Source organism: Thamnophis elegans, chromosome 10 (genome assembly GCF_009769535.1).
Source record: "Thamnophis elegans isolate rThaEle1 chromosome 10, rThaEle1.pri, whole genome shotgun sequence".
In the NCBI taxonomy this organism is placed as follows: domain Eukaryota; kingdom Metazoa; phylum Chordata; class Lepidosauria; order Squamata; family Colubridae; genus Thamnophis; species Thamnophis elegans.
In genome coordinates, this window is record NC_045550.1 from 55,866,348 (window position 1) to 55,892,348 (window position 26,001).

At 42.4% G+C, this 26,001-nt stretch overlaps 1 protein-coding gene across 7 annotated transcripts in view; it reads left to right on the forward strand.

The window, feature by feature from the left end:
• The window catches only part of ECT2 (epithelial cell transforming 2), an 84,475-nt gene that overhangs the window by 52,603 nt on the left and 5,871 nt on the right, over positions 1–26,001 (forward strand). For 5 of the 7 annotated variants that reach the window (XM_032224967.1, XM_032224969.1, XM_032224971.1 and 2 more), the window contains 8 exons: positions 617–713; positions 3,920–4,001; positions 5,473–5,551; positions 8,885–9,004; positions 15,412–15,550; positions 18,171–18,325; positions 21,911–22,045; positions 25,302–25,448. In XM_032224967.1, coding sequence (XP_032080858.1) covers positions 617–713; positions 3,920–4,001; positions 5,473–5,551; positions 8,885–9,004; positions 15,412–15,550; positions 18,171–18,325; positions 21,911–22,045; positions 25,302–25,448 — 954 coding nt within the window. The remainder of the gene's footprint in view (positions 1–616; positions 714–3,919; positions 4,002–5,472; positions 5,552–8,884; positions 9,005–15,411; positions 15,551–18,170; positions 18,326–21,910; positions 22,046–25,301; positions 25,449–26,001) is intronic. The other 2 variants (XM_032224972.1, XM_032224970.1) reach the window with 1 other exon arrangement.

Here is a 26,001-nt window from a genome sequence, read left to right on the forward strand (position 1 = left end):
TACCCATGCACCTTGCTCCACCTCTTGCACCCCAGAGTGGGCAGAATTTTAATTAGGGCTTATTTTGGGGATAGGGCTTATATTGGGCGCAGGTGTAAAAATCAAACTAGGACTTAATTTTGGGAAGGGTCATATTTTCGGGGAAACACGGTGGATTTTTCCCATCTTGTTTTCATGGAACTGGTATAGACTCAGAATGGTCTCTTACGATTGATCTGGACTGCTGGCTCTATTTTTTCTGCTTGCTTTATTTGTTTGTTCTTTGCCAACACTGGAGAGACGGGAGCTACTTAGGAATACAGTGTAATAAAAATGAGAGCCCCCTACTACTCAAATAATTAATGGGGAACGAGAAATAAAATTAGCAGTGAAGGGGGACGTGGCTTTCAAACTACCGATTTAATTCATTTTTACATAATAATTTAGTAAACACCTTCAGGCAAGGTTCCCAGATAAGCAATTAACAACCTATGTAATATGTCAAACATACATTCTTTTAAAAAAACTCAGTGGTGTATAAGCATGGGAGCCACTGACATAGCAAGAGTTTTGTTTTGTTCTTAAAGAAAAAATGAGTTACTTTCCAGAAATAATGCTACAACTTCTCTTGCAATAGATAAATCAAGCTAAGCCAGAATGTGGTCGTCAGAGTTTGGCAGAACTCCTTATCCGGCCAGTACAGAGACTGCCCAGTGTTGCCCTTCTTCTAAATGGTATGTTCAGAAGCTGGTTTTGTCTGGGGTTTGAAGTAATTAGTTGGCATTTGTAGAATCAAATCAAATCAAATCTGAAGGACCGTCTCTTCCCGGTTACATCCACCCAACCCACTAGAGCGGGAAGGCAGGGAATGTTGTGGGTCCCGTCTCCTATGAAGGTACATCTGGCAGGACCCAGAAGAAGAACCTTCTCCGTGGTGGCTCGTTCCCTTTGGAACGATCCCCCCACTTTGTGTTCTGACTGAGGCTTCCCAAGAGCATGGAGCAAACTCCTTGTCCCGACAGAAACCCATTTTATTAATTTACTGTGAATTCTGCTTCTTCACATCCAGCAAAGTCTTCCAAGGGAGGATTTACAGACACAGACCTTATCTGGCTTGGAGAGCTGACAGGCCAATATCTGCAAAACTTGGCAAGGAGTCTCAGTCGTGAACTAATTAAGGAAACTAATTGTCTCCTGCAAATGCCACTCCCTTTTCGCTCCTCTTTTATTTCCTCTGGGAGGGGCCATTCACCATCCACCTGTGGCCTTACTCCCAAGTCGATCCCTGTTCTTTAGCTGTTCCCTTTGTCTAGCAACTCTGCGCATGCACACACTGGGAACAGGCTTCAGCTGTTTGTCTGCCTCATTGATGTCTGACTCTGAAGACAGCTGATAATTGGCATACGGCTCTGGCCCCATCTCTGCCTCCGACTCAGAGCCCTCCTCAGAGCCTTCCCCAGACTCCAGGACTGGCCCATCTTCCTCCTCAATCTCCTCATGTCGAATCTGCTGCCAATTCCACTGGTCTCTGGCGGGCCATAACACTTTGCAAGATGCTAAAGTCCTCACTTTGCCAACGGGCCTGAGGAACCCAGAGTGGGATGGAGCCCATCAAGAGACTCATGCGATTACTTGTTGTTGGTGGGGGGGGGGGGGTGAGGAATTATTTTTATTCCTTTTATATTGTGTTTTTTATTGTTTCTAAGCCACCCAGGATCATTGAGAGCTAGTGGGCAGCCATATAACTCGAATGAATGAATGAATGCTTGCATGCATGCTTCGGGTGTAATTTCCGCTGGGTTATTCCAATTGGGTCTGTGAACTCCCTCAAGAAATGAACTAGAAAAATATCTTTTATAGATGTCAGGCATATGATGCTTATTGCGCTTGTAAATAATCTGTTTTAATCCATGTTTATTTTCAGTATTAATTTAATTGTAAGGTCTATGAACCATAATTAAGATAGATAACAGCATGCGGCTTAATAGCTACTTGAGATGCTCTTTTAGTATGTGGGCCCTGAAGTTCTTCACCATCAAGAAACACATATTTCAACAGCAAGGAAGATAAGGCAGTAAGGGTTAAATAGACTGTTCTATTCAGAGGGGAGAATATATATTTATGTTTTATATTTGGATATCACTTTCGGATTTTGTGCTTGTGAGAAAAAATGAAACGTTGCTTTTGGTTTTGCCAAAGATAGATTTGTTATTATAGAAATGGCTAGTTTGTTGTGGTCCGCCAGTGGAGCTGGCAGCAGATTTGGAGAGTGTGGAGGTTGGGGAGGAACATGGGCCAGTCCTGGAGGCTGGGGAAGGCTCTGATGAGGGCTCTGTGCTGGAGGCAGAGAGGGAGCCAGAGCCGTATGCCAGTTATCAGCTGCCTTCAAAATCAGACATCAGGGAGGCAGACGAACAGCTGGAGCCTGTTCCCAGTGTGCTCATGCGCAAAGCTGCCAGAAGAAAAGAACAACTCAGAAATCAGGGTCAACTTGGGAATAAAGTCACAGGTGGAAGATGATTGGCTTCTCCCATAGGAAATGAAAGAGGAGTGAAAGGGAAGGGGGCTTTTGCGGGAAACAATTCGTTCAGTTGGTTGTTAGATTCGTTTCAGGAGTGTGAAGATCTGTCCGTGAATCTCAGAGACTCTGTGCCCAGTCTTTCCTTGCACAGCACCTCATTTGGAAAATATCTACATGGTAGCTTCCCAAGCTAGATAAGGTCTGTAGTCATAAATATTCCTTTGAAAGACTGTTTGCCAGGCCTTGCTGAATGTGAATGAGAGGAAATCACATTCGCTTAATAAAAGGCATTTTGTTGGGACCAAGCACTCTGCCTTGTGCTTTTTGGTGAAGCCTAGGTCAGAACATAGTTATATACTAGTTTGTAAAAGTAAAAAGTTGAGGTTGTAATGTTGTTATCTTGTACTGTGCTATAAAGAGTCGGAAGTCAACACCTTTTTCTTTCTTCCCTGGTATCTCATATCTTCTTTCCCCCTGTCTTTTTCTTTCTCTTCATTTCTTGCTTTTATTTCTCTTTGTATTTTATACTTCAATAAAATATTAAAAGTTATATAAAGAGAAAGAAACCCAGAAGCTACTTTAATTGATTGCAAGCTTAAGTCAGGTATAACTGTTTAGGCCTAACTTGCATCAGATTATATACTTTAAAGTAGTACAGGCTGGCTTGGTTACAGAGAGAATGTGCTTAATGTGAAGACCCGTAATTGCTCATTAAAACTGATTTTAAAAACACATGGAAGCATATTTAGCTGCAAGTGAGAAATGATGGTAAAAACCAGTTCATTTAAACTTTCAGAAGTACATTTAAAAAAGAGGATATGTTCTTTAATTCTAGAAAGTGCAGGCCTATTGCTCAATGGAACATCATGGAAAAACTGTGAACTGTGTCCTGCTTTCTCTCTGTCTTCTCTTCCCCTCAAGTCTCCTGGACTTTTAACCCGCAATTGTACACACACCCTCAGTGTTGTCTTGTGTTGTGTTCTTCCCTCTGTTTCTTTTCATATTCCTTGTTAGGGATAACTCCCCAATTCCTATTTTTTTCCTTATAATCCTATGCAATAGATTAGAGAGGACACCTTACTAAAGATCACTTTTATGAGTTTTGTAGTAAATGTAGGTTTGATATAGTTTTTGCTGCAGTGTCGTGTTCCCCTCCCTCCCTCTTGGGAATGAGATTAAATTGCATTTGGTAAATATTTCAATTTTCTTCCACTTACGAAAATAAATGTAGGCCTTAAAAGTCAATAGCTGAACAGTTACAGCTGTAAGATTTCTGCCTCATCAGCACGTTAATTTCAATTGCTAAACTCTTGAATTCAAGTAGAGAGATTTCTGTGGCAACAGACTCTCAGAAATGTCCACTTTTAGGGCATCTTGTGGAATGTTGTTATGCACAGTTGCTCTGTTTCAATCTTGCAGACCTCAGGAAACACACCGCAGAAGACAATCCTGACAAGGCCACCCTCGAGAGCGCCATTGAGTCATTAAAGGAAGTGATGACGTAAGTCTGATAATTCTAGTCGATGCTAGTCTCGAAATTAATATAACATATGATTAGGGATGCTCAAAACATTCTGTGTCCACACCATTCTGTGTGTGTAACATAGGACTTGGAGGGGTTGGTTCCTGCATCAAAATATTGGGGGTTATTTTGTTTTGAATATGAACTGGGGAACAGAAGGCAGGAATGACTGGCTGGGGAGGGGAGTGGGATAACTAAAGGTAAGACTGGGAAGTTTCCTTGATGATGGTGTGTGCAGACGTTGGCAGCCATGGGAAAGAAGAGAGACAAGATGAGCAAGCTGGTGGGATATGCTGAGCTTGGACCAGTGCAGGAAGGAACGACTGCACTGGCCGCTACATTAGTGGTTGAATGAAAGAGAGAGAGAGAGGGTGGGTGGGCGAGCTCTTAGAACAGTGTTTCTCAACCTTTCCAAATTTTCCAGGGGTGCTGGGAGGAGATGGTTCTGTGCGAGCAGCAGTCACACATACGCAGCTCCATTTGCACAAGAGGCAGTCAGGCATGCATGTTGTTTGCACAAGTGGAGCTTCAAGGGCGCATCTGCTCGCCCACAGTTTCTGCGTCCTGGTTCCAAATGGCCTGTGGCCCAGTACTGGGTCGTGGCCTGGGGGTTGGGGACCCCTGTCTTAGAAGATTTGGAAGTGGGTGGACCAGCACAGAGGCCAAATGGGGATTTGAGGAACATGGCTTTTCCTATTCACCTTGAAAAATCACCCCAAGATCCCATCAGATTTTGTGTTGACTGAAAGACAGTAGAACCAATGTGTTGTGGGTTTTGTTTTTGCTTAATTATGGCCAACCTGAAATGGTTTTATAGGACTTCCAATACTTGATGGCTTCAAACCTAAAATTGTTTGGTTTTTATTTTGGGCATACCTTTATAAATTATCTTGGAAGCAATATGCATTGAGTTCCTTGCCTAATAACTTATATGGAATGCATCAGCAAGCTCTGTGCACTGATAACTCCTTCCTTATATTTTAGAAGCTGCAGGTGGTTATCATGTTGATATTTATGAATAGCTGCTAACTGCAGTTCAGTCCAAGTAAACCTGAAAGTCAGGTTGAAGATAAGGACTTTAACTTTTCCTGGAAACTCACAATTTCTAATTTCTACTCTTTAGTGTAATGAGGGATAAAAGTCTTCCCGCTAGTCGTGAGGAGAATATCATTTCTTAAGATACTTGGGTATGTTTTTTATACAACTTGAAGGAGTGAAAGCTGAAGAATAAACAGTGAATGAAATCTCTCAAATTAATGCTGAATGATCTGTTCCATGGAAGGTTCATTGAATCTCATATTTTAAAATAGAAAACAGAGCAGCTAGGGAACTTAATCTTTTCCCATCATCAGCTTAAAGAGTTTCTCAAATTTGTGGCCTGCTGGTTTCTGCATTTATATTTGTCATGCATTTTTCACCAGCGTTTTCTCAAACTTTTTTTCTCTTCTAGGCACATTAATGAAGACAAAAGGAAGACTGAAGGTCAAAGACAGATTTTTGATGTTGTTTATGAAGTAGATGGTTGCCCAGTAAGTAATGTTGTAGTGCTCCATTGTATTTTTTTTTTTAAATGCAGTGGTGAATTTGAGCAAAATGGAGAGTAAAAGAGGTGCATGATTTCAAATCTGGAATTTTGAGAACAAGTAGTGGGCACCCAACAATGGTTACTAGGCTGGTTGTGGGACGTGTCTTCCTATTCTCAGTGTGTTTTGCTAAGTATCGGGAAGGATCAGGTGTCCAGGCAATTGGTTCTTTGGGATCCAGAGACAAGAAACACACCAGTAAATAAAGGGATTTTAAGCTTTAAGGAAACAGATTTAAAAACATAACAACCCAAGCAAGCTAATACCCAAATCGCTTACAAACTACGGGGAGCATCTTAATAATGGCAGTAGAGGTACTCTTAGGGCAGCCAGATTCCACAGTACCCAATGCTAGGTTCTGTATAGAAACTCCCAACAAATAACCATAACCTCAAAGTGTTTATGAAAACCTGGCATCATGGCTTCATGGCCCTGCAGCTTGCTGGTCAAGTATCTGCAAGACCTGATTTTGATTGGGTGGTACTTGACTCTGGGATAGGAATGAAAAGTTTGAGATTTTTACAGGTTTGCTGCTACGTGAAGATTCCAACCCGCCTCTATTTTATTCAGCAAACAAGAGTGAAAAAAAAGAAGCAGGTTAGCTTAGGAAAAGCTCTAAACTTCTAGGCGTTTCTTAATATGAAGAGGAAATCAAAATTATGTCAAAATGACAATGATCTTCTGCGTTGCCACTGCACAGTGCTTTAGATATGCAAAACTGTATGTGGAAACGCTAGCAAACATTCCTCTTTGTCTGGTCTCAAAGCAGACTCATTCTGCTTGAAGAGTTACGGCCAGGACTCCCCAAATGCTACTGCCTGGGAGGATACACTTCCCAAAACAACCCAACCTATCTCCAAACGGCACTGATGGGAGGAGATTCATCATGGTCCAGAGACACCTCTGCACTCCTCATTTGGGACTCCTGCCACTTCCTGCTTAATGACCTGCACGTCTTGGGTTATGAAAGCAACTGTGACTGCCTGGATTGCCATTGCTAAGCAATACTGTGATGTGGTGTCAGGCTTTATGACTGCATTGCTTAGTGGTGGCAATCGTGGTCCCAACTGCTGTTGTAACGAAAGGGCTATCTACAGTTCTCAATAATTTAAATGGATAGTTGGAAACCTTTCAAAACCTGGACCTAGAATGCTTTGAACTGTGGAAACTAGCCTAGATCTGTAATCCATTTTCTCCAAAAGTCTGGTTAAGAGGCCTTTTTGAGAGGTCTTCACTGGATGTCAAGGTGGTACTTGATGAAACTCAGTCCTTTGCTATCTGAAATTTTTCTGGGTCACTACTAGCCTTTTGAATTGAGTCAAAGGTCTATCAGTAGCCAATGAGGCAACTTTAGGACAGTTCCTATCCTGCAGAAACAGGCCCGAGCCACTAGCAATCTTATTGCCACATTCTAGACAAGATGTAGATTTTGGTCCCTCTCCAAAGCCTTCCCCAAGTACGGCAGAGTATAATAATTTATCTGACAGTGATCAAGACATGAATAACTAACACCAGGATGTCTAGGTCCAAGTAGGCTTATAAGTGGGCAACTTACAAAGCTGGAGAAGGACTCCTCAGGCTTTCACCTGTTCAGTAATGTGCATGGGCCAGGAGGAGACCCAAGTCATACTCTGGAGTCCTGCAAAGAAAGCCCAACCGGGAGCAATATTCTTAGATGTTGACTAAGGTACAGTAGCTAAGTCTTGGAGGGATTAAATCTAAGCTTATTTTCCCATTCAGACAATATTCAAGCTTTGAATATTCAAATATTCAAGCTTCAGACGCTGATTCAAGCTTTCTGTGGAATCAGATTGATTAGAGCAGGATACAATAGATAAATCTTCAGCATGACCCGACTCAGTATTATGAAGTCAATTCATCTTCTACTGATGTACCCCAGTGGCTTTATTTAGATGTTGATTAGCATAGGGGAGAGCACCAAACCCTTGGATAACCAATGCCTTGGCATCCATTATTCCATAGTGACATGCCGAAATTGCCTACTCAGGTAGGGGCAGAAACACTGCAGAATGGTGTTTTCAACTTTCACAGTTGAGGAAGATATGGTAGTCAAGGCTTAGGGAGCAAAGGGTTGAGCTTCCTTTTCAATGAATTTTATCAACAGAGTGGCCAATGCCAACCCAATCCCATATGTGGGTATGAACCCCGATTGCAAGATTTCCTCTAGGATTCTCTTGGGCTGAGTGGCCACCACTTTCTCAGGAACCTTTCTCAGGAAAGCTGCTTCAATTTCCTTTAAGGGAGGTAGGTGGTGGCATTGCTCCTTCTTCAAACAAGTATTAACATTTCTTTGATTGTCAGCAACTCATTCCACCTGGCTGCCCAAAGAAGCCAAGAAGGGCTTGGATCCCAACTCAAACTACAGAGAACCCTCAGCCTCAGTCAGGTCAAAAGGATCCTAGATAATATAAGATCTATTCTTGCTCACCATGTTAGTTTCTGTTGTAGAACATTGAGCCTAGAACAGTGATGGCTAACCTTTTTCTCCTCGTGGGCCAAAAGGTTGTGTGCGTGCGCGACAGCCCTTGCGCACATGCCAACACCCATGCCCCATTTTGGGCGTGGCAGGATCCCCTGAAGCATCTTGGGACCAAAAATGGCACGGGAGGCATCCCCCCCCCATACACACAAGTCTCACACATGCCCCTCACACACATGCACGGCAGAGACCTGAAAATCGGGAGGCGCGCATGCGCGGTGGAGCTGAGCTAGGGCAACGGCTTGTATGCCTGCAGAGAGCTCTGAGTGCCACCTGTGACACGCGTGTCCTAGGTTCCCCAACACGGGCATAGAACTAACATAGTTAACTTCATCGGTCAGTCAGCAAAATTGTCCAGTGAGCCTGCAGGAATCTTATCCTGTTCACTGTTCCCCGGTTTGACTCAGGTAACCATTAAAAACCAGTCTGCTTTTTCCACCATTATCTGTAATCTCTGGACATGTCAGACCTACCAGCTGTATTAAATCTCCCCACTCCGACTCTTCCTGTTCTCTCATTTTAGGGGGAAAGGAGGGGAACCTCCATCAGCATTTCCCAGCCTTTCCTCTGGGGTCCAAGTCCTGAGATATCCAATATATTCCTTACCTAAGAAGGAGACTTGATTCCATGTATAAGGAGCCTTATTAGATGTGCTGTGCTGCAATAACAATTTCTGTGTCTTGTGATAAGAGAAGATTCTCTCCTTTTTATCATTATTTCTTGGTGATGCAGCAACCTCCCAACTTTTCTTTTTAATGAGCTTCTCCTATGCCCAATAGGCTAACCTCTTGTCGTCTCACCGCTGTCTAATTCAGCGCCTGGAAACGGTTGCACTTGGGGACGACCTCTGTGACAGAGGGGAACAGGTCACCCTGTTCCTTTTTAATGACTGCCTGGAGGTAAGTCTGCAGCGACTCATTTGGCTGTGACACCCTTGCAACGCGGAGGAATAAATAACACCCAAACACCTGGAATCTGTGAAGGGCAACTTGAATGCCGTTTCTTTTTTCTTCTTTTTTTTGTCCTCGGTGGAAGGCGTTGTGCCGTGTGTAGCAGTCACTCAGCCGGTAAGGACTGCTGGAAAAATTGTCACAGGGAATAACTTTTTCTCTGTGGTCTTAATGCTTTCTAACTCAATTCTGGGCATTGCTGGGAAAGCCAAGATAACTTGCTGCTGCTGTGACTTGCTTACAAGCAAGGAAAGCTATGATCAGAAGGAGAAGAGATGCATTGTCATCAGAGTAATTAAGAGGGCCTTTCAGTAATCCCTCCTGGCCAAATGAAATACTTACACATTCACTGGCCTGTTCTGTAGAATGTCAAAGTTACGTTTTATTTAACAGGTTTGCACAAACTCCCATTGGACAAGACTTCGAAACCCACGCTAAGCATTGACAAATCAGAAGCTAGGTTCATGTCACATGGGAAGTCCAAATCCAATTGCTATTACATAGATCACACGGGGCTTGTTCACATGTACCGTATTTTTCAGAGTGTAAGACGAACTCCCCCCCCCCCCAAAAGGTGAAAATCTGGGTTCATCATATACACTGAATACAGCATTTTTTTGCCTCCCAAAATCCCGCCCCCTTTATAAAAATGGCTATGCATAGCCTTTAGGAGACTTCCAGAGTGCTCCTGCGGGCTGGGGAGGGCAAAAATCAGCGAGAAATGGGCCATTTTGGGGAGGTCTGCAGAGTGCAAAACCTTTTTTTCAATTTGCCTCTTCAAAATCTTGGTGCGTCTTATACTCAGAAAAATACGGTAGTTTATGGAAGAAACTATAATTGAGGGGGAGTGTTGTTGCACATTCTGGTAAGACAAAACCAAACAAACCGCAATGGGTGTACTCAAACCATGAATTGCCGAGTTATGATAAAAGATTTACTTTTGTAAGAGCCAAGGTGGCGCAGTGGTTAAATGCAGCACTGCAGGCTACTGCTAGATCAGCAGTTCAGCGGTTCAAATCTCACCGGCTCAGGGTTGACTCAGCCTTCCATCCTTCCGAGGTGGGTAAAATGAGGACCCAGATTGTTGGGGGCAATATGCTGACTCTCTGTAAACCGCTTAGAGAGGGCTGAAAGCCCTATGAAGCGGTATATAAGTCTACTGCTATTGCTATTGCTATTGCTATTTGTTGAAACTAGAAATTATAATAATTACTGAATTTAATCTGATCTAGCCTTATTTGTTTGCTTTCTGAGATTTTAGGTGGCAGTTTATTCATGAAGGTAAAACAATTCTCCTTTACTCCAGATTCACTGGAAGTTGAATTCTGCATCTAACATTAAACAATGTACTGGATTCGTCTTTTAGAAATTGTACCAGATGTGCAGATCGTGCCCAGTTTGTTTAATTCTTGTCAGCTTTAACTGCATTCAGCCACAGCTGTCCCTATTCTATGAAATACTTTCTGTGGATCAGTTTTAGAGGATGCTTAGTTTCTATCTGAACATGTAGCGTTGATAAACCGATGCTTTTAACACTTGATTCACCTGAGAGAGTGGTTTTTTTCTTCATAATTTCAGAGGGCTCTAAAAATGTTGTGTTGTTCTGATAGACTCTTGGTCGTGGGATTGAATGCCACAATGTTTGATTGATAACGATGAATGTGTTTATCTCTCTGTGCATACAAGAATATATTTTATTTGCATGATCTGCAATTTTTATCAATATACTAGTCGATAACCAGCCGTTGCCTGGGTATTTATTTATGGGGGGAAATGTCCGGACCAAACATAATTTCTAATGTTGGATTTTCCCCCTTACCGGAGAGAGCCCCCTTGTGGAGTACTGTGAAGCCGTTATCATGGCAACTGCACTATGCTGTATAGTAGAAGTCATTTTAAGGCACAAAAGGTTGTATCTTAACAGAACACCCCCCCCCCTCGAGGGGTGTTAGGTGTGTCTTACCCCCACAGTATGTGTTTCCAGAGAGTAGGTCATCTATGTACTAAGTTTGGTTGAAATTGTTTGAGGTGTTCCAAAAATGTCCACGCAAGCAGTTATAACCAGAAATTACTGTTGGAAAAATACTGAGCTCGGGGAATACAAACTAATCAAGTTTCAGCGGCTTGAGTCTAGCACAGGGGAGGTCATAAAACACATCTTTATTATGGTCTGTCCAAGTTGCATCATTAAGGATGTATAGCCTTCCATGCAAATCTTCCCTAAATAGTCAAGAGTGAATCTGAACCCGGTCCTTCCTCTGTGATGTTAAATACTTCAGCAGATGGCCCATTGAATTTTAATTGTCAGGACGATAATACTCTGTATGGGTTGGGTACAGTGGAGTTACTGGTTGCAAAATTCAGTTGCCTGAGAGAATCTCAGTGCTCACTCGGGGGAGGGGGGGAACCCTATCTTTTCTTGTTTTGTTCTAAATATCTGTCTTGCTTTTCTAGGCCACTAAAGGCTGCCATGAAGCTACCATAAAACCTAGCTCAAGTAAAATCGTAAAAGCAAAAAACAACATTGATGAGCAGCAAATTAGAGTCTCCAGCTGAAATAGAAAACCCAGTCACTACATACCTTTATTAAGATTGCCAACATATACCAAAACTATACAGAATTATGATTTCTTTAGTTAAAACACGCTTATGTGTCTTCAAAGCTGTTAGATCCAAGCAATTAAAGATTCCATATGGCGCAGGCCTTGCTCTCGATTTTATAATATAAACTAGCGATAACCTGGCGTTCCCCGGATATTTATTTATTTATAGGGGGAAAATGTCCAGTTTCTGATCTTGGATTTTCTTCCTTACCAGAGGGAGTCCCCTTGTGGATTATTGTAAAGTCATTACCATGGCAACTCCACTGCACTGTACAGTAGAAGCCATTTTAAGGCACAACAGGCTGTATCTTAACACACACGCTGGGGGTGTCATACCCCAACAGTATTTTTTTCCAGAGAGTAAGTCATTTGTGTACCATGTTTGGTAGAAATTGCTCAAGGCGTTCCAGAATTATACTGGAACATACACACAGTCATATATATGACTTTACATACACACAAACACACAAATATATATATTTGTGTGTGTGTGTGTGTATGTAAAGTCATAACCCCTGGTATGCCCCAATTATGGGAGGAAGCTAACTGCTTCCATTCTCTGTCAGTCGGCTCGTCACAAGAGCCCATCACGACAGAAACCCAATATTATTACTGTTGCCTTTGTTATATTTGTCTTTTTTATTTGTACTGATAAATACTAGTCTCCCTTTATTTATTTATCAGCATAAATAAAACACTCTCTCTCCCTCTCTCTCTCTCTCTCTCTCTCTCTCTCTCTCTCACACACACACACACACACACACACACACACACATATATATATATATATATAAAATAGATTACACATTGGAGAAGAAATAAGAGAAAAGCAAATTCAAATATCTGTTTGTCGATTTGAGAAGTGTAGAGTAGATTCAGTGGTGGGTTCCAGATCATGTTGCAACCGGTACGGTTGCAATGGGGCCCAGCGTCCTCCACATGAACGGCGCGGTGCGTGCATGCGTCTTACCGTCCAGCGCCTCCTCCGTGAGCCTCTGCGATGCTCCAGCTGCTTAGCAGAGCATTGCGCAGGCACTGTACGCGCTGTGCGCAGAAGTGCCAAAGACTTTAAAGACAGGTAAGGAGCATGGATGGGCGGGTGGGCCCTCCAGAGCACCGTACTGGAACGATACCCGATGCTCCGGGCAGGCTCCGGTACGCCCGTACCGGGGCGTACCGCCTGTAACCCACCACTGATTTAGTTGTACATTGTAGAGTTGAGAGAAGTTGTTTGGGAGAAGAATGAAGGCAGAAAAGCACGGTCCTAAGCATTGAGACAGAATATCCTAGTTCTTTGTTGCAGCCTGACGAAATGACTGCTGTGAGGTATGACTAACAGAGAGGAATATGGACCTTTTTCAGTCTTCTAAAGGCAAATTATAATGAAGTACAGCAGATCTCTTGGGGCAGGTTATGTAACAACCTGGATGTCAATAGCTTCCCTGTGGTGGATGAAAATGAAATTAGGTGAAGATACACGTAGTATATTTCATAGGGGAGGAAGGTACCTCAGGGAAGAGGCAAATTGGGAATTAGTAATCTTAATTTTGTCAATGCTGTTTTATAATCTTGTAAAGCATTTGTAGCCGTTTCTAAGAAGTGACCTGTAATGGAGATGTCATCCCTGTGAACATAATAGACTGGATTTAAGCACAAGGTGTATAGAGTTTAATAGGTTCAGACAACATTCGATGAGATCGAAGTTGTGATTCTTTGCTGAACTGGAAGATACAAACCTAAGATAGAAAGATATTAAGCTCTTTTTATATCGCACTAGAGTACAAAATCCATCATAAGCAGTTTATCTAATAAATCATAAATTTTATGGGAAAACATTTAATTGCATTTCATTAGACTAGGAATCTAGACTTTGAGGGACTATTAATATTGAGTCCTACCATTGCTTAGTGAATCCATATTAAAGCATCTGTCTTAGATGATTGTGCCTTATCAGATTCAACAAGGGGAGCTCATCACTACTCTTAAGAAATTGGCTCTGTTATTAATCTGCTTTTAATCTAGAACTTTTTTGACCTGATACTCAAATTCATTTTGGAATTTAAGACTCTTGTTTTGTGCTTTGAGATTCTGAAAACAATTCTTTCACAAATGCTACCATCTTTTAAGCTTTGTTATAGCCGAAGCAGAACATTCAAATTCAGCCACAGTTTTGTTCCATACAGTATCAACCTTGTGAATTCCCAAGCTTCCCGTTTTCGCTATGTATTCAAAATGAACAATGATTTATATTTATATGTATTAATATGTTAGGATGTAGGTATATACATATGTGCAGTATGTATATAGTATATATGTGTGCTATGTGTATGTAGACATTTGAGAACAGGCAACAGAATTTCATTTTTGAATATTTTATTTCCATTTCCATTTTCACAACACACACTCACATGTATACTATACATAGCCCGTATCGTATAGTAATAAATAATAATTATATCAGTTCCTCTTGTCAACAATACCCAGAAAAATAGAAACCCATTATAGCTCTTCTACTCTCCATACACCTCTTTCTTCTACCCACCTCCAACTTTCTATCTTCCCTCCATCATCCTTTTCTGCTCTACTTCCCCTCCCTTTCTACTGCTCCTCTCTCTACAATCCACTCCTTATCCTTCTCATCTTCCCCCCTTACCCTCTCTCCTATCCTTCTCTTCCCATCTTTCTTCTCCCTTCTGTTTCCCACTCCTCCTCTCCTTGGTGTTTCATTTTTCATGTCTGCCAGAGTGCCCACAGGAAAAAAAGTGACAATCATTCTTTAGTCTCTGCTCTTTATTTCCATTCTCTGATGATCCTTTTTCCAGTCCTTGAGCTGTCTTTTGATTGTTTCTTGAAGCTACCTGTCATAGTAGCTAAGATGCGTTTTGACCAATACACGCTAGTGATGGGTGATAGGTGAAAATATCACTTCTGTGATTTGGGGGCGGCTGTATGTTACATACATATCCAATAGTTTAGTGAATTAAAGATTGCAACCGTTTTGTCCAGAAGTGTGCATTTTAGTGCTGTACATACTTTGGGTTATATATGCGTACTGCAAATCATTTGGTTGTCAAGTTGATGCTTTTAGGCTGAGGTTCCTGTGCTACCTTATTTGATTATAGTTATTTCTTTATCAAGGTGGCTGACAATAGTATTGCAAGCAGCCTGAAAAATCTTCTGTGAAAGTGCAGGTTTTGTTATTTGGCATATTTGCGGAGAATTAGCATCAGATCTAGGCCACTGGGCATCCTGTTGCAAGATAAAATGGATTGAACATCCATTGGCGTAAGCTCAGTGGGAAATGGATTAGGTGAACTATAGTCTCCAAAGCCTGAATGGCAATAGGTTGCCTAACTCTGCTCTCAAATAATTATCTCACCCTCCAGACTTATGTCTGCTTGCATAGACTGGATTTAAAAATGGGATATATTTAATTAGCATTCCCTGATTCAGTGCTCTGCTACTGGCCATATGCAGCTTGGGGACATTTTGTGAGTACAAGGCAGAGGAGGAGGAGGAGGAGAAGGCAGCAGCATGCGGTGTTCCAAGAGAACATAAAAACCTCCAAATTACACTCATAAAAGAGGGGGCCGCCTGGCATTTTGAGAAGACACTATAAATCCATATGTTGCAATTGCCGAGTCTTTTTTTTTAATCGATAGCCACTGTTGGGGCCGCAAGACTTGCCATTTTAAAGGTCCTTGTGAACGTTGGAGCTGCTTTCTCACCGAGGGTTTCTTTGGTTTGTGACAGATTGCGAGGAAACGGCACAAAGTCATCGGTGGCTTCAAGAGTCCGCACGGCCACACCAGGCCGCCAGCCTGCCTCAAGCACATCATCCTCATGCCTCTGTCTCAGATCAAGAAGGTACTAGACGTCCGAGAGACAGAAGGTTAGATATGTTTTTTCCCCCCAATGAATTGGGAGGGGAAGATCGGTGCTCCACCCCAACCTCTGGTGCCTCCAGAGACCTCCTCACAGGGTGTTCAGATTGGGGAAGGCTTGAACCGACCCATGGAATAAGATTATTTTAACTGCTGAAGGATTTGGGCACGGCTGGACAGTAAGATCTCTTCCAAAGGGGGTTTACCTGGCAGTTCAGGGAACTGTGCATAACCATTCAAAGGAGGAGAGAGAGAGAAGACAGTCAAATGTCAGCTTGTGAACTTGTATTTGTAGAAAACCATTCTCGGAGCTTTTAAAGTGCTTTTCTTTTTCTATGCGCTTTGTTCAATGCTTGTCTAAAAATAAAGCATCTCATGTGGGTGTATTAACCTTTAAGAACAAAGGTTTATATGACTGGCACTTTAATCTTAAACAGCAGTTGAGCCCACATTCCTGAAATCTTTTAGTAAGCAGATGCAGCTTCTCTCCCCGCCACCCCCCTCCACCCCAGATTATGGCATTTACATGCTAAAATCAGTGTGATTGCTTGAGAGACAGCACTGGGACATTAATTTCCCTTGCTTATATCATCGCTTAACTGCAGCAGCATTCTGTACCTTGGAAAGATTACTTTTCGGTAATTGGAGAAAAAGGTTGGTATGAGCTAGCTTCCTACAGCCCGCCCTCAGTGCATGCCTGTAAAATAGCTGGAGCTGTAAAAACATGAGTTGGAAGTTTCTATGCATTTTTTTTCTTTTTCTTTTGCTACATTCTTCCTTTTTCCGGGTCTGGTGCAGCAATGTGCTGTCACAAGTGAAAACAAATTGAAGTATATTCCTGTGCTTGGGAACATTTAATTAAAGCCAGGTTTTCAAAGTTGAGTTTGACGAGCTGGTTGTCAGAAAGATGAGGCCAATACAAGGTTGCTGAGGAAAGGAAAAATTGTATATGCTTAGGAACTAGAGGTTTAGGGACTGTAGATCAAACGAAAAATTATGGAAGTTCAATGCCATAGAAGACTCCTGCTCCTTAGTTGCTAATTGAACTCTCCGGCTAACTCTATGTATATACTTCTGTCTCCTAGAAACTGTGACGACTACCGTATTTTTTGGAGTGTAAGACGTTCTTTTTTCTCTCCTAAAAGAGGCGGAAAATTTGGGTGCGTCTTATACCCCGAATGTAGCCCCGCCCACCCGCTGGCCCTTACCCGTCAGCCTCTGCGCATCCTCTTCCTGGATGCAGAGATTGCCACCGACAATGGCTTGTGTTTTTGGGCTCCAGGCATTGCATTTTTCGCCTCCAAATGCTGGATGCGCAAGGCCCAAAATGGCTACGCGGAACAGCTGCTGCCTTCTCTTACCCCTTCCCCGCTTTGCCTGCTTTAGTTACTGGAGCTCCCTCCGAGGATCTGCTGTGCTTTTGAAGCTGTTTTTCAGCCCAAACATGAGCTAAGCGATCTTCCATGCTTTGCCTGCTTTTCTAATTGCTGCTCCCTCAGATAATCATCTATGCTTTAGAAGCACAGTCCCCATCATCCCCAACCTCAAAACCAGTGAGCGAACTAATGTGCTGAAGCTGACCAGGCTAAGGATGCTAGCCAGATGAATACCTGATAGGCAGAATCCCCCCCCACCCCTATTTTCCTCCCCCCAAACTAAAGTGCGTCTTATACTCCGAAAAATACGGTAATAGGTTTTATATGAGTACAAAGCAAAAGAAAGTAACCCGAAGAATAATGAATGGCAGACAGTATTGTTTTGCTGGTTACTTTTCTACACCTGTAGCAGTTTAATACAGTTTAAAATTCAAGCCATGATTGTGGAAAGCGAGCTTTTCTGAAATGTCATATGTCACAATAACCCAGTATTTCTCAACCTTGGCGACTTTTAAGACACGTGAATTTCAACTTCCCAAATTCCCCAGCCAGCAATACCAGTATATTACTGCAATCTGACAGTGGGAAGAGAGCGGATGCTCTCAAGGGGTTGACCTCTGTCTCTGAAGACATGTCAAATGCAGCTCTTTTGAATTCTCTGCGGGTGACTCTTTGTTGTGGTTGAGTGTGCAGATATTTAGCTTTTACCTCTTTATTCTACTTACACGGCTTTATATCCAGCTTCGTCCCTTGAGACTCTGTACCTTGTCTCGGCCACCGCAGGTTTAGAGTGGCTCCATAAACCATCGTGCGGCATTATTACCGCTTAATTAGCTTTTAGTCGTCTTGTTTTTCGGTGGCTGGAGAAACTACCCACTGTCGGCCCCGGAGTTTGGAAATTCTCATAGGAGTGGATTCTTTTAATAGCATTTCTTTTGGTCTTTGAAGCCCAGTAAATTAAATTCTCTGGTGGCACAATTCTGCTGCACTGGATAACAATTTGAAGCTCTCCGTAAAGCATGAAAACGAGGAGCTTATGCGGGGAAAGGAAATTCAGCCAGATATAAATATACAAAGAGCCAATTATATATTGATATCGCTTGTTTGTTAATGTTCAGGGCTATAAATGTTAGTTCTTACCCTGGCTTAATGATCTGTGCAATATTTTCTAGTCCATGCTTTCCCTCCTTTCATTGTTTAAGATTTTCTTTTCTTTTTTTTAAAGAAAAGGGCATTTTTTTTTCCTCTACAGACTGCCGCAAAGCTTTTGCACTGGTTGTACGGCCGCCGACGGAGCAAAGCAATCTTCTGTTCACTTTTCAAATAACAACGGAGGAACCTCTCAAGGAGGACTGGCTAAAGATGCTGTGTCGGCATGTCGCGAATACCATCTGCAAAGCAGACGCCGTAAGCACTTGAGATGGAAGTCGATGAGGGCACCTATGGTAGAATGAGTTCGTAGAGCAGGCGGCCTCTAGCCTTGAGGGTTGGGAATTACATTTGGGATTTCGAGAACATTTGTGGGGATGCCCACAGAATGGCTTTTTCTGAAGAGATGATGTGCAGAACAACCTGGGTGGCAAGAGTCTCCCAGTACTTATCTGGCAAATTTAGAATAGCACAGTTGGAAGGGACTTTGGAGGTCTTCTAGTCCAACCCCCTGCCCAGGCAGGAAACCCTACACCACTTCAGACAAATGGCTATCCAACATCTTAAAAATTTCCAGGATTGGAGCATTCACAACTTCTGGAGGCAAGTTGTTCCACTGATTAGTTGTTCTAGCTGTCAGAAAATTTCTCCTTAGTTGTATGTTGCTTCTCTCCTTGATTAGTTTCCACCCATAGATCTAGTACTTACTTTTCTAGCATCATCTCCCTGTTTTTTGCCCGGAAAAAAATTTCCAGTCCAGCACAAGGGAGCAGTTTCCCACCCCTTAATTTCCGAAAATTTCTTAGGAGGTCCACGTGAAACCCAGAGGCATTGGTGGGATTTATTTATTAATCCTCAATATTCCAGGAGTATTGCCAGCATCTCCTTGCCACTCTAAGCTGTTAAAATCCAGTAAATAGATAAATAAAGGTTAATAAATAAAATATACTATTCCTTTAAAAAAGCTGCCAACTTTGGGAGATCTTCCTACTCAAATACCCTGTAAAACAAAATAGTACCATTTTTTTCTTAACATTGCAAGGGACCCATTTGCTCTCTTGAAGCATGATATTCAAGGAGGGAGGTGGGATGCCCTGAGGATCTGGTTCTCCTCCCTCGACTGGAAGCTTTGTTCTCTGCTAAACAATGTAGGGCAGACAGACTCTATTTGTGGACCTGATCCTAAAGGTTGGGCTCTGGGATGTTTTGGATTCAGGAAAGGTGCTTCAGAGCAAGAACCAATGTAACACCTGTCTGGGACTCATTGAAACAGCCGCCTCTTTTTCTGGGCTCATGTGGCTGCCGAAGAAGGACTTTCCTTGCAGCTCCAAAAATAAATGTGGCTGCTTTAATGAGTCACAAAGCAGTGCTGCATTCCCACTCCTGCAAGTTCCAAATCACCTATTCTGAATCAGACGCAAAACATTGCATTTCCTTTCATCCCTATTCCAATTATACTTGGAACTGGTGCTTTGCTTTACAGTATTTTACTGTCTATTTTTTTTTAAATGAAAATCTTAAAATCAATTGCAGTTGGATCCAGTAGGCATCAAGGAATATGTTGCCAGACATATTGTTGTCTCTTGTCATCGTATTGAGAATCCCTACATGATCTGTGCATGAAAAAGAAACTTATTGTCGCCATAATCCAAGTATGTTGGCGGAATTCTAATGAGTACATTGGCAAATCCTGTTCATGCTTTGAACAGTCATGGGATAGCACCTGCAGATTATAAAATGCTCCATAAACTAAGAACCATCTTATTGTGGAGACATTATTCCCAAATGGTATAGTAGTGCCTTTTAGGTAGCGTCCTGGCAGACATTGGTGTTAGAAATAAAAAACTTGAAGGCTGCAAATTGAATAGCACGGAAACATCCCCACTTAAGGGTCTGTTTTATATGCAGCCTTTGTGGCGTGAGGTAAACTCTTGGCACAGCCAAGTTTCCTTTTCAGGAAGCGTATGCGCCATAATTGTTGGCTCTCTGACAAGATTCTACTTGGGAAAGCTGTCTGCTCCGATTATTTTTTTTGAAAGCTGCTTGTTTACATTCTTTTTATTTAAATATTCCGATATTTTTAGTAGTTTAGAAATTGTTTTTTAGCTGCCATGCTTTTGATTTTGTCCAAAGGCATGGTTAGAAAAAAATAAGTTGACTAAAATCAGCCAAGCTTATGTTTTTGAGATGACTGCTTTGATTGATCGGGTTCTCCAAATCAAAAGCAAATAATGCCTATTCTTGAAATAAAGCGAAACAGGCAATAGCAATAGCAGTTAGACTTATATACCGCTTCATAGGGCTTTCAGCCCTCTCTAAGTGGTTTACAGAGTCAGCATATTGCCCCCAACAACAATCCAGGTCCTCATTTTACCCACCTCGGAAGGATGGAAGGCTGAGTCAACCCTGAGCCGGTGAGATTTGAACAGCCGAACTGCAGAAGTGCAGTCAGCTGAAATAGCCTGCAGTGCTGCATTTAACCACTGCGCCACCTCGGCATTAAAGTATTATAACATAATATCTAGAGGAACAGTTATGGCTAGTGGTTAAGGCTAGAAACTAGAGGATTATGAGTTTTAGTCCTACATTAGCCACACCCTCAGCGCAGGTCACTCACAAGGTTGCTGTGGGGAACATAGGAGAAATAAGAATTAGATATGTTTTTTGCCTTGAATTGTTTATTAAAAAAATAATAAAGGTGAGATAGAAATCACCATATTTTTCAGACTATAAGACGCACCGGATAAGACGCACCATGATTTTGAATTTTTTTATTTGATTTTGATTTTTTTAAAAAAAGTTTTTGCACTCTGCAGGCCTCCCAAACCTTCTACACACCTGGGTTTTTTTTTGCCAAAAAGGGGGGGGGGCATGGAGAGCTTTGGGAGGCTTGTAGAGTGCTCTTGAGGGCTACGGGGGGGGGGGGGAAGCAAAAACGGCTCGTTTTTTGCTCATTTCTGCCCTCCCCAGTCCCCAGAAGCACTCTGGAAGCCTCCTAAAAACTATGCAGATCCATTTTTGCAAAGGGGGAGGGGTTTCGGTAGGCCAAAAATGCTGTGTTCAGTGTATAAGACGCACCCAGATTTTCACCCTCTTTTTTGCCTTATACTCCAAAAAATACGGTGCATAAAAATGTGAGGTGTATAGGAAGACAGGTACAAAAGAAGGGAAAGAAGGAAGGAAACATTATTTAGAATACTTGCTTCTTTTGTCCACAAAGTATGGATGGTACATCTTAGGCTGCAATGGTAAGCGAATGTCATAGATATATGTTCCATTGAGCCCTCTGAAGTTTTCTGAGCACATATGAAGCAAAAAAATAAACTCTTTTAGACCTTCTGATAAACAACATGTAGGTGTCAGAGAACCTATCTCCAGGTTCACGACGAACCTGGTGTCAATCTGAATTACAAATAGAGCCCAGATACATTTTCTACTTCAGCCCGGCAAGTCACACCTGTCCTTTCTGCTCTGGTGATGCATGACTTATCTCTTCTTTTCTAGCATCATAAGGGAATCTTTCTTCTCTACGTGTGGCTCTCATCCTTTCTTCTAGAAAAAAACAAACAAACCAAACCTTTGTTTTCTCAAATTACTTGTACGCCATTCCCACATGGTGGCAGCAGAGGCTTAAATCCCAGTTGTTTTTCTCCCCCCCCCCCCCATTTGCCAAATAAGAAAGTGTCTATACTGCGGTTAATACCAGAATAATGTGCCAGATGTAATGCATAATCTCTCTACTATGGGAAGTTAGGGCTTGTGAATTTGGGGAGTTAAGAAGCCCTGGGTTTTTGAATGTGGATTTGAAATTCAAGATGGCTCTTTTTCTTTTTACCCTTGAAGCTAATAGTTGGGGCTTTTTCCTGCCAGGAAAATCTTATTTATGCAACTGATCCTGATTCTATTGAAGTAAACACGAAGGATGTGGATAGTACATTGAGTAGAGCTTCCCGAGCCATAAAGAAAACCTCCAAGAAGGTAAGAGGCTTAACTTGAAAAGGACTTGTCTCCTTGCATTCTAAATGTAAAGGACACAATTCATTTCCCAGTAAAACGATATATATATTTATTTTAAATATCACTTTAAATACTTCGATGCCTTATTTTAGCTTTCGTACAAAACTCCCTATCATCTTACTGCCATAGTCAGAGTCTTGGTTGCTTAAGAGAACCGTCTCCCACAAAAACCATATACTCTTAACGTAAAGCTGTTAAAATCCCTGTTAGAGTTTTTTTTTAAAAAGCAGTTCAAATCATCATCCTCGGTAAGACTCATAAGGCCTGGCTTTTTGATCCCACTATGATAAAATACATGAGGGTGGCTCAGTGGTTAAGACGCTGAGCTTGTCAATCAAAAAAGTCAGCAGTTCAGTGGTTCGAATCCCTTGTGCCGTGTAATAGAGTGAGCTCCTGTTACTTGTCCCAGCTTCTGCCAACTTAGCAGTTTCAAAGCATGTAAAAATGCTAGTAGAAAAATAGGAACCACCTTTTGGTGGGAAGGTAACAGCGTTCCATGCGCCTTCTGCATTTAGTCGTGCCGGCCACATGACCACAGAGACGTCTTTGGACAACGCTGGCTTTTCAGCTTTGAAAGGGAGATGAGCACCACCCCTCAAATCGGGAATGACTAGCACATATGTGCAAGTCATTACTTTTATGATAAAATACAGGTTTTAATAATATTTTTCCAAGTTCATTTAAAAAAAACAAAAACCGAAAGAGGCGCTGGTACATATTCAGCGCGTCTGAAGAGATTGTGAAACTTGCCTACTAGGCCATGCCACTCTTCATTTACTTCCTACAAGAAATGATGCCAAATACAGTAGGACAGAGATTGGTGCAAGTTGAACAAATGACCTGTAGAACAATTGGGAAGGGCCGTGCAGAGAAGAGAAAAATGGCAAAGACCTGACAAGGAAGGAAAAGCTTTGAACTGAATGGCTCAGCCTGAAAGGGAAAAAAAAGAGTTTCTTTTAGAGCTTTTGACCTGTAGTGCTTTCTGTAGGCCTATAGAGATCTGCTGCTTCTCCTTGTCTACTTCTTCAGCAGAGAGGCAATTCTTATTCCCTTATATATTGTTTCCTCTTTTAGTGGGAAATGATTTCCGGGAAATGCTGTGTGAGACAGCGGATACTGTCGAGTTGATACGAAAGAGAGCCGAGGTGGCGCAGTGGTTAGAGTGCAGTACTGCAGGCCACTTCAGCTGACTGCTAGTCTGCAGTTCGGTGGTTCAAATCTCCGTGGCACGACAAGACCACGGTCCACTAAAGCGCGCCCGATTAAAGCGCATCGCTGACATCAGCAGCAGCGCGACAACAGCGACCGCGGAGAAAAAAGGGCGCTTTAAAAAGCGCTTTGAAAGCAAGTCGATTCACGTTAAGGTAAGGGTTAGGGTTAGGTTAAGGGTTAGGTTTAGGGTTAGGTTAAGCGTTAGGGTTAGGTTTAGGGTTAGGTTAAGGGTTAGCGTTAGGTTTAGGGTTAGGTTAAGGGTTAGGTTTAGGGTTAGGTTAAGGGTTAGGTTTAGGGTTAGGTTTAGGGTTAGGTTTCGGGGGGTTAGGTTTAGGTGTTAATTTTAGCTTTAGCGCTCACAGTGTGCTTTTTTCGTCGCGCTGTGATGATGTCAGGTACACGGTTTCGTCGAGCGCGCTTTAGTCGACCGCGGTTTTGTGGTGGAACCCAAATCTCATCGGCTCAAGGTTGACTCAGCCTTCCATCCTTCCGAGGTGGGTGAAATGAGGACCCAGACTGTGGGGGCGTTATGCTGACTGTGTAAACCGCTTAGAGAAGGCTGAAAGCCCTATGAAGCGATATATAAGTCTAACTGCTATTGCTATTGCTGTACAGGTAGTCCTCGACTTCGTTTAGTCACTGTTCAAAGTTACAACAGCACTGCGAAAAAGTGACTTATGACCGCTTTTCACACTTACGACCGTTGCGGCATCCCCAAGATCACGGGATCAAACGCTAGGCAACTGGCATGTATTTATGACGGTTGCCGTGTCCCAGGGTCAACTTTTGCAATCTTCTCAGAAGCAATGTGAAGAGGGAAGACAGATTCACTTAACAACTGTGGCAAGAAAGGTTGTAAAATGGGGGGATTCACTCAATGACTGCCTTGCTTAGCAACAGAAATGTTGGGGCTCAATCGTGGTTGTGAGTGGAGGACTAACTACAGATCTTTTGCTAGCCTTGCTAACATTAGAACATTCTCGATGTCTCACGAAGCATTGCCTGGATATAATTTCCACAATTTGGGAACCACAAAAATTTACAACCTATTTATTAGAGTTCTGTTGTTAATCACTCAGAGTAGTAAAAAAATAAAATAAAAAGGTAAAGGTTACCCTCACACATATGTGCTAGTTGTTCCTGACTCTAGGGGCGGTGCTCATCTCCGTTTCAAAGCCGAAGAGCCAGCGCTGTCCAAAGACGTCTCCGTGGTCATGCGGCTGGCATGACTAAACACCAAAGGCGCATGGAACGCTGTTACCTTCCCATCAAAGGCAGTTCCTATATTTCTACTTGCATTTTTACGTGCTTTCGAACTGCTAGGTTGGCAGAAGCTGGAACAAGCAATGGGAGCTCACTCCCTTACGTGGTGCTAGAGATTCGAAGCGCTGAACTGCCGACCTTTCTGATCGACAAGCTCAGCGCCTTAGCCACTGAGCCACCTTTACATGCTTTCAAACTGCTAGGTTGGCAGAAGCTGGGATATGTAACGGGAGCTCACTCTGTTAGGCAGTGGTAGGGATTCAACTGCGGACCTCCTGATCGACAAGCTCAGCATCTTAGCCACGTCCCTTCAAAAAATAGTAACATAATAGTAACAACTAATACTTGAACTAATTCAAGCTGGCTGTTCAAGGACTGAAGTTGAAGGAAGCTCTGTCCTGTGCATCTACCTCGAATTTGCACAAGGAAAGTGAAATATAAATTGGTAAAGCAAATCGATATCGTAAAAAACTTAACCTGTCCAGTAAATCATTTGAAAGTCTACACTAGAGCTGCATGACTACAAAAAGCTGCAAACCCCCCCCCCCACACCCCCCCCAAAAAAAGGAAATTTGAAGTTGCATCGTGTGTGTAACCTGAAATGAGATTACAACATTCTATGAATCATAGTGTACTTAAAAGTCAACACAATCTTCTTCGGCTAATGTTTGGAACCAGTTTCAAGTATCTGGCACAACTTCCTTGTTTTACCTATCCTTTTTTCCATGCCCACATTTTGCAGGTTACACGAGCCTTCTCTTTTTCCAAGACCCCAAAGAGAGCCCTGCGAAGAGCGTTGATATCCCAGCACAGTGTAGATGGCCAGAATGTCTGCATCGCTAGTGAAAGCTGTTTAGGTGGCCGCCTTGCCAGTACTTCATCTTTAGCAGTAAGTGACTTGCCTGGGGAAATGGGCAATAATATGCCAGGAAAGGTGGAGATTGATCCCTGGGTTGTGCTTACTGGAGTAATAGACCTGCTGATATCACATATTTTAATGTTCTTAAGTCGTGCCAACTACCGTGTTTCCTGGAAAATAAGACCCAACTGGAAAATAAGACTTAGAATGATTTTTCAGGATGTGCATAATAGAAGCTCTACCCCCCAAATAATCCCCAGTTAGAATCATCAGACAGACCCATTTAGTACCGTATTTTCCTGAAAATAAGACCTAATTGGAAAATAAGACCTCTTTTGGAGCAAAAATTAATATAAGACCCAATCTTATTTTCGGGGAAATATGGGTATCTGGTCAGTGTGGCTAGACGATAGTAAAGAATGGAATCCTCAGTAATAAAGACATTTTCCAATACCCTGTTTCCTCTAAAATAAGACCTCTCTGGATAATAAGCCCTCCCCGAAAATATTTAACTGCCAGCTCAGCCAGTCCCTGCTATTTCCTCTGGTTGCTTGCCACGTAAACTACATGAGGTGAGAAGGCG